The sequence below is a fragment of the Geospiza fortis genome, unplaced genomic scaffold (assembly GCF_000277835.1).
Source record: "Geospiza fortis unplaced genomic scaffold, GeoFor_1.0 scaffold524, whole genome shotgun sequence".
NCBI classification, from domain to species: Eukaryota; Metazoa; Chordata; class Aves; order Passeriformes; family Thraupidae; genus Geospiza; species Geospiza fortis.
The window spans coordinates 1,593,986-1,602,876 of NW_005054437.1; the positions used below are offsets into that span (position 1 = coordinate 1,593,986).

General features: G+C 52.2%; 1 protein-coding gene across 1 annotated transcript in view; it reads left to right on the plus strand.

The window, feature by feature from the left end:
• The window catches only part of IGF2 (insulin like growth factor 2), a 16,301-nt gene extending 7,682 nt beyond the window's left edge, over positions 1 to 8,619 (plus strand). Inside the window, exons 2-5 of the mRNA XM_005427220.3 lie at positions 5 to 106; positions 6,731 to 6,897; positions 7,346 to 7,606; positions 8,596 to 8,619. Coding sequence (XP_005427277.2) covers positions 5 to 106; positions 6,731 to 6,897; positions 7,346 to 7,606; positions 8,596 to 8,619 — 554 coding nt within the window. The remainder of the gene's footprint in view (positions 1 to 4; positions 107 to 6,730; positions 6,898 to 7,345; positions 7,607 to 8,595) is intronic.
• The last annotated feature ends 272 nt before the right edge of the window (positions 8,620 to 8,891 follow it).

Here is an 8,891-nt window from a genome sequence, read left to right on the forward strand (position 1 = left end):
TGGGGGCGGGACTCGGCGGCTGCCTACGGCACGGCGGAGACCCTGTGCGGCGGGGAGCTGGTGGACACGCTGCAGTTCGTCTGCGGGGACAGGGGCTTCTACTTCAGTAAGTGCTGGCCACTACAGGAGGCTGCCCCCAGCCCGCACCTTGCCTCAGCAGAGCAGGGCCGGGAGGGAAAGGAGGGGTTTCCCAGCCTGATGCTTTTCGGGATTTCCTTGTATATGGCAGCAGGCCAGGAGAGGAGCAAGAAAATGGGCATGCTCAGGGTGACAGGCATCCACTTGGCACTGGTTTTGGGGGCTGTCTGGTGCCATGGGGAAGCTGGGTCCCGCATATGCTGCTTGGGATAGTCAGTTGTCTCTAGGGAACCATATGTGGCTGGTTCACCAGGGAAAAAGGGAAAATCATTACAATAACGAGGGTGTTTGCAGCCAGCGCTCTGCTGAGCTTGGGCCCTGGTTTATTTTGAAACTTTGCTGCCTAAGCATTGCATCCTGACAGCAGGCAGGAAGCTGAGCACTCTTCCCTTCCGCGTAGGCTTTGCTTGGGTATAGCAGCACCTTCTTTGCTGCTCCCAAAACTTTGTGACAAAGCTTTGTGACCTCCCAGCTACCACTGGTGAAGTTGCTGCTGAAGAGTGATGTCTTACCCCTTTGCAGGGCAGGTAATGCAAAAAAATGCAGCGCTGCTGTTGTGTGCAGCGTGCAGATGGATTCAGACCAGCTGATTGCAGTGGGCTTTCCATCAGGATGCTTTGGGTCTTTGGACCATTGGCAGGACAATGGATTAGCTGGTAAACAGGGGGGATGAGGAGTAAACCAGTGACAATGGATGCTCAGTAATCTATGGGCAAAGGTGCTTTGAGTGTAATAACCTTGTTTTGGTGTTTTGGTGCCCTGCTCTGCTTGGGAGTGGGAAGACACTGTCTTGCTCCCCACTGAGGACTGAGCCACAGGGTGACTGACTACAGGAAAGATGCAAAGCCAAATGGAGGGGAAGAGGATGGAGATACCAGCTGCACATGGTGTTTTTGGCAGTCTTGTCTCTGCCTTGGGAAGAGGAATTAAAAAGTCACTTTCAAGTAAACAGGGTGGTTTTTTTGAGGAGTAGATTTGAGCACCGGCCTCCCTCTTGTTCCAGTCTGATTGCGCAGGGAGCAATGGGGTTTTGCAAAGTTAGGGAACAACTTTGGACATCCTTTTCCAACCTGGATGTCCCTTCCCAACCTGGATGCTTTACTAGACTTGTCTCGTGCTGCCTGCTGATGTTGGGTAGAGAGAGGTGCAGGGATCCCACACCCAGCCACAGCAGTGTTCAGGTTGGGAAGGGCTTCAGCTTCAGTTTTAGGCAGGCAGTCAGGCTGCAGGTGGCTTTGAGCCCTCTGGGGGCAATCGCCCTGCCCCATCCCGGCTGAGCAGCAGGATCTTCTCATGGCTCCCTGGGTGCTGTGGGCAGGTGGTGCTTTTGGGGTGCTCTGGGTGCACTTCCTCGCTGTGATGGAGCCCAGCACTGAGGATTTGCATGGCAGCTGCCCTTCCTCTCTTCATCTCCTCTTCCCTTACCGGCATGGCAAGGAGGCAAGCGCCTCTCCTACTCTCACAGCTCTTCCTCTCTCTCTATATGTAGAGGAGCATCTGTCTCCCTCCCTGCTTTCTCTTCCCTCCTCCCTCTCTCTGGGGATGAAAGGGAATGGGGCTTTTGTTTTAAGGTCAAACTGACCTCCTTTCACCTCAAATAACCCAGCTGCCCAGGCCAAAATAAAAACACTTTTGAAGGCAGACAAGTCTCTTGGTGCCAAGTGGTCAGTCGGGTGCTTGCAAGGGGGTTCTTACTTTATTTCTTTTTGTCCTCTCCCGTCTTTACCTTTTTGAATATTTCTGGTGAGCCCAGGTACCAGGGGTGAAACATAGTCCAATATTTTAACCCTTTCCAGACCTGACCAGCCTATGCCGTGCAAGGCTGAAGATATTTGGGCAATGCCTCTACTTGATGAAGGTTTTGGACATCCCCATTTCACATAATTTTTCCCGCTCTGATTATTTCTGACCATGTTCATCTTCACTCCTAAACTCACGTGGCTGCACTGTTGTCACCATGTATATGCAATAGGGCACAGTTGTGTTGCACCATTGTGGGTTTACATCTTAAAAGTGGGCCTGGGTTTGCATTGAGCACCTCACAGCTTGGGATGTGTGACCTGATGAGCAGCCTATGCTAAAGCAGCTGTTCACACAGGAAATAAATTATATGGGGAGCCTTGTCCTGTGCATACCTGAGGGCCCACTTGCTGGACAGGCTGGTAATACTGAGAAAAACAAAAATGGTGTGAAAATCCTCTATTGCTTTTTTTGCTGAAGCAATTATTTAAGACCTTGTGATGCTCTGCATTCTTGCAAGAGAGCACTTTGCTAGCGAAGCTGGCTGTGAGACGCAGTGATCTTTGCATCAGTGCACGGGGGATGCAGGCACAGATGGTGTCCTGGGAGGCACCACGGCTGGCAGGTGCTTGGGGCTGAGAATGCTGAAGCTGCCTCCAAGAGCTGGGGCTGCAGAAGAGCTGCACTAACAGGGGCAGGGCTGGCAGCACTGAGGTTACCTAGCCTTGGGACATGGTGGGCATGGTGATGCCAGCTCTGCATCTATCCCAGGCATGCATGGGCAAGCTAGAGCTGAATCTGAGCACGCTTTGCTCTGCACTGGTGATGCTTCCTCTCTGTGACTTCTAAGTCTTCTGGCTTGGCCACAGCTGCTGTCAAGGTGGTGGCTTCCTGCCATGGCACTGTGGCGGGGTTGGTACCCCTGCTCCCCAGCAGCCTCCCAGGGACAGCGGCACGGCCCACGGAGGGATGCTGAGTCCAGCCTGGAGTGAAAAGCAGGGCAGGCCGAGAGGAAGCCTCAGCCCTGAAGTTGCTGTCATGCAGCTCTGGCAGGGAGGGAGAAGGGGCTGCAGGGGGAGAGGCGGCCGACTTCTCTGTAAACAACAGCTCCTGTTTCCTCCTTTCCAACAGCTGATAAGAATTTAGCTCTTTGCAGCCGCTTGTGCTGACGGGGCACATTCTTGCGCACCCGCCGCTCCTCCGAATAATACTAGGAAAAAGCAGGGGGGAAAGTGCGGTGCCGGGGTGGGGGAGGGCCAGGCCGGGGGCACTGGGACAGGGCCTGGTGCTGCACAAAGGCCCCCTTGTTGCTCCCAACATTCCTGCGACAGGGGCACGGGGACTGTTTACACCCAAAGTCCCCTTCCACTCGGCTGACCGCCTGATTGACCGGAGGAGAGGGGACCCAGCCAGGGTGGCACCAGCACCGTGCACCCCTCCCCGCAGCATCTGTTTGGTGAGGGTGGGGAGCCAGGAGCAGTGGGGTGCTCATGCTAGAGAAGGGACCCTCCTGTCCCCCATGGCAGTGGGCACTGTGCCTCCTCTGGCACAGTGGCATAGCTGAGCTGCAGGTATGTGGCCTCTAGGTTTTCCCAGGAACAGGTTTGGCTTTGTGCCACTTCTGGGATGCCCTGTCAGGAGAGCCCGTACATAGGCAGGAACAACCCCAGGCAGCTGGAGGGCTTTGCACTGCCGGGCTTTGCATCACAGAACTTTGCATCTCAGGGCTTTTCCCCTCAGCAGCACTGTAGAAGGTTTTGGTGCAGCACAGTTTTGGGGGAAAGGGAGCCTAGCCATTCATTGAAGGCTGAGAGGAAGCACGTTTCCTCAGGAGGAGGAGGAGGTCGTTGCTGTGATGGGAAGTGGCTCGCGTGCCCCGGCGATGCCGCAGCCTGCTGTCCACGCAGTTCTCCCCTGTGGGCAAGGGATGGAGTGGCAAAACCCTCCCTGGGTTTGGCAGTGGCAGTACAAAGAGATGCCACCCATGGGCAAAAGCCAGGAAATTCAGTCTTTAGTCCCCGTGTAAATTGTGTTTCAGAACAAACACTCTTCCCAATCCAGGTCAGCAGCAATATTGCTGTTAGCCAGCAATGTCCTGTTGTCTCCAGGTACTTTCTGAGACTAAATCCCTGTTTGTTATGTTTGCTTATTTTTTTTCCTGAAGTAACTCTGCCCCGGAGGATTGTAGTGGCATTTGGCAAGGTCCGTACGGACAATTATGTAATGGAAACGTGCCCCATCGGAGAGTCACGGTGAAGCTGGCAGCAGTGCTGCAAGGCGAACGGCTTGCAGCAGCTTTGTGCAGGAGAGAAAGGGCAGCACACTGGGGCTGGGGGCCACACGTGTACCTGACAGGCAGGCAGGGGCAGCAGTCAGGGAGGAAGAAGCTATGTCACTGTGGTTGTCCCTGCTGGGAGCTCACCCTGGTGGTGGCACACCTGGCATTTGCAAACACACGCTGACGTGATCTTCCTGTGCGTACTGATGCCAGAAATTGCCCTTGAAGGCACAGCAGTGAATGTAGTCCTGCTTTCCTCATTGTTTTTCTCCTCCCCTCTTCTTTCCAAACAAACACATAACTGCAAGTGGGAAACTTCTGTTTTTGAGAGGAGATATGTAACCTTTGAAAACCTCAACTTCTCCTCAAACCATGTGTGTCATCACTTGTGCAGCCTTCTGTTCAGCGGGAGTGTGAATGTAGCCCTTAGGGAATGTGCTAGCGAGAGGGGGTGACTTTAATTTTTTCTCTTTCCCTTCTGAACTCTCCTTCTGCCCATATCAGGATGCCTTTGTGGAGCAGCTTAATGCTTCAGCAGCCTGCTGTGGATTGAGTTGGACACTGGGATTGATAGGACCTGAGCAGGCGCCATGTGTGGTGTGGGATGTTGCTGGAGTGCACCCCTCCCACAGATCTCACTGGGCATTGCATGCACAGAGAAGAATACATGCAGCTGTCCCTAAGCTGGCTCCTGTCCCTGTCTCCTTTGGCCATCACCACCCAGGCTGCCTGGTCTGGCATCACTTGAGCTGTGGGCACCCAACAGATCTGGCCTACCTTTCAGGGAAGGGCCCAATCCAGTGTTTATTGACCACAAGAGAGAAAATTAAACTCCCAACAGTGATCTCTTCAATGAACCTTTGCCAAGGGAGAACCAACCTTCTCATCTCCCTGTGGGGCTGGTTAAAAGTTGTGCCTGAAGTTCTTCTAGAGAAAAAGAAAAGGAAGGTGGTGGCACAAGGGGGGTGAATGTGGACAACAAAGCATTTGAAGTGACTCCCAGAGGCAGGTCTCATGGTATGGGTCAGCTGCCCCATCAGCTAGCACTGATGCTGTGTTTGTGTGACTTCTGAGCATGGTGGAAATGCACCAGCATGGACCAGAGGGCTCCTGACCTATAGGAACACAACTGATTTTAGCAGAGAGCAGGTGCTCTGCTGCCAGGCTATTACAGGCAGCAGCGAGGCATTTTCATGGTGTTTTGCATGCCAGCATTGTGCACAGAGGGCTCCGTTGTGCATGGAGAACTGTGTTGAATATGCATGTTTGCATTGCATGTGTGGGGCTGCACTGAATGCACAGAACTGCATCCCACATGCACAGCTGTATTGCACATCTGGGACTGCTTCTCACATGTGGGGCTGCACTGTATGCATAGAGAACTGTGCTTTACAGCCTTTGTCCCGAGGCACTTTGGGTGGGCATCCAGGGTGGGATACCCTTCAGGGAAAGTGGTCAGCTCTGTGTAAGCTGGGAGGTGAGGGCTCAGCATGCCATAGTGAGCAGTGCTAGGCACTGTGCTATACACCACTCGCTCTCAGTTCTCCCTGTGCCAGAAGTCTCCTGGCTGGGATGTGGTACCGGATCCTGTTTGCAAACCCCACTGTTGCTGGCCTCTGTTTCCCTTCCTTGGAGCACCTTGCCCTGTGGGAGGAGATGCTCGTGGCAGTATGCAGCAGCCTGGCTGCAAACCCCACAACAGCACAAGAGCATAACATGCTACGTGCAAAAGCATGGAGAAAATCCTTTTGTTTTGGACCAATTTACATTTTGGAAGGCACAATTCCCAAGCAAATTTGCTTTGCATCAGAAATTCAACTTTACCCGTCTCTTTTATTTTGAGAGGGGGAGGAAACGCAGTAAAACTGATGTAAGCTTTTCCTCTGGAGCAGTTTGGCCATCATTAAGCAGTGATATGAAATGCACTTGGTCATTGCTGCACCAGACACGGGCTTTTGCATCCTTCTGCAGGCAGAAATGGGAGAGGAACCCTTATTAAAAGATTAAGTTTAATAGCTATTCTTGGCGGGTGTGGGAGCCTGTATTCTTTCTGCAGCTGTCTCAGAGCTGTCCCATCTGGTAAAATTTAGCCGCCTTGCTTCGCTTCACCTGCCTGAGTGTTGATCCGGCGGAGGGAGGTTGGCAGCCACAACACTGTGCTGCTTCTTTCTAATAAAATTCGCTTGCCAGGATCAACATCGGAGACGGTCGCAGTAATCGGCACAGCGCGGGCGGTCAGACTGGGCTTGAGCTTCCTCCCCTCAGCTGGGCCTGAGATAGAGGGCCACCTGTGCCAGAGATAGAGGAGGGAGATAAACCCCCATCATTTAAAGTGCCTTTAAACTGCTGCTGGAGGCACGTGTTGGCATCAGTAGCCTTTGTCTGGGAAATCTTAGCGCGACACTTGGCTGGTTTGCGGGCGCGCGTCAGCTGGTCTGGGAGAAGCATTGCTGTGTCTGAAGGATGCAGAGCCCACCGGTCTCTGGTGGCTGGTGGTGGAGGGATGCCTACAAGGAATTGGACAGGGGGTCCAGCCCAGGTTGGTGGCTAATGGCAGGGTCTCTGCTGTTGCAGGTAGGCCAGTGGGACGAAATAACCGGCGGATCAACCGGGGCATCGTGGAGGAGTGCTGCTTTCGGAGCTGCGACCTGGCTCTGCTGGAAACATACTGCGCCAAATCCGTCAAGTCGGAGCGTGACCTCTCTGCCACCTCCCTGGCAGGCCTGCCGGCACTCAGCAAGGTGAGGAGGCTGCACAGGGATTGTGGCCCTCCTCTGAAATAAACAGAGAGAGAAAAGACAGGAAAGCCATGGGTGGAGAGAACAAACCCCAGCTGCAAGGTCTTGTATCTCTGCAGAGCTTTTGAGACACAGCCACTATTGGCAAGTCATGCCAAATGGCCTACCAAAAGTCAGCTCTTAGTAAGGTGGGGAACCAGATGTGGGCTGGGTCACAGAGTCATAGCATGGTTTGGATTGGAAGTGACCTTTAAAGGTCATCTAGTGCAACCGCCCTGCAATAAGCATCTACTGGATCAGGTTGCTCAGAGCCCCGTCCAACCTTTCTGTGACTGTTTCCAGGGATGAGGCAATATTTCCATGGGAGGGATGGAGGTCCAAGAAGGGAATCCCCATCTGGAGAGCGGGCAGGCTCGAGTGGAGGCTAATATTGCTGACCTTCTCCTTGCAGGAGAGCTTCCAGAAGCCCTCGCATGGCAAGTACTCCAAGTACGACGTGTGGCAGAAGAAGAGCGCCCAGCGGCGGCAGCGGGACGTGCCCAACATCCTGCGGGCTCTCCAGTACCGGTGGCAGGCGGAGGGGCTGCAAGCAGCTGAGGCAGCCAAGGCGCTGCACCGTCCCCTCATCTCCCTGCCCAGCCAGAGGCCCCCAGCGGCACGAGCCTCCCCCGCACCCTCACGCCGCTCCGGCCCCAACCAAACAACTGACACAGCAAGGAGGGGATGGCAGCGGCAGTGGTGGCGAGCAGCACCGCTTCCACGGCATCTTCCTTTTGGGGTGGGGGGGAGGGTTCTTTCGTTTCCCACACCTGTTTCGTTTCCCCGCGCCCTCGGTATTTCCAAACCTGTACTTGCGAAGGGACAGTTTGGCACTTGAACTTTTTTGCTGCTGGGTGCTGCGTGACATCCCCGGTGCCAACGCCAGAAGACAAAAGAAAGAGCAAGAGGAAAAAAGGATATGAAGTTAAATCCTTTTTTTTTAATCTTTTTTTTCTCGAGAAGCGTCCATTCCGTGTCTTTCTTGACAATAAAGTGAAAAAAACAATAGAACAGGGAGAAACATTGAGGGATAAAAATTTTTTGCCTCATTCCCACCCCACTTTTTTTCTTCTTTTTTTGTTGGTTTTTTTTCTTCTTTTAGTTTTTCTTATTTTTATAACTTTCTTTTGCACCTTTAAAAGAAAAACGTACCTGAGAAGAAGTTCCGAGGAGCCCCCATCTGCGTTTTTGTGTGTGTGCTTCATTACAAGATTCCAAATCGACTTGCACCTTTTTTGAAATCACCGATGTCGGGAGAGAGGAAGAGGAGAGAGAAAGCAAGAAAGAGAGAAGGAAAAGGAAAGGGGAAAGAAGAAAAGAAGAAAAAAATAAAAAAAGTGAGCTGATGCTCACTTTAAATGGAGGAGGCGTCTGCATTGCACATTTGCCACGGATTTAGTTGATTTATATATATAATATATTATATAACTTTTTTGGCAAAAAAGCACTATTTTTATGGGACATTTTGTGTAGTATCTGAAGAGGGATTGTAATGTTTAAAATGTGTTATGGTGCTAAAGTAAGTTGGAAGGGAAAAAACCCAGAAATAGCAAGGGAGGGTGGGGAGGGAAGGACAAGATAGCGAATACTGAACTTGAAATTTTAGCTTTTCGTTTTAGGAAAAGTGTGATAAATGTGTTTCTTTTCTCTTCTGAAATATAGCTTGGTCATGACCATATGAGCTAGTTGGCTGTTACTCATGTACACAGATGCACGCACACACAGAATACATCGACACGCATCCTTTTTTTTTTTGTTTAAAAGAAACAAAAACAACACAACCACCGCAACTTAGACTAAAAGGGAACTGTTCTGGAGACAAACTATTTTGAACGGTGAAGGTGTTGCCAGTTAGAACTCAAGGCCCTGCTTCTGCACGGACCCCTTGGCCATGGAGACCCCCTGGACCCCCTGGAGCTTGGTTTCCCGACCTGAGGGGAATCTTGCTCTTCCCTGTC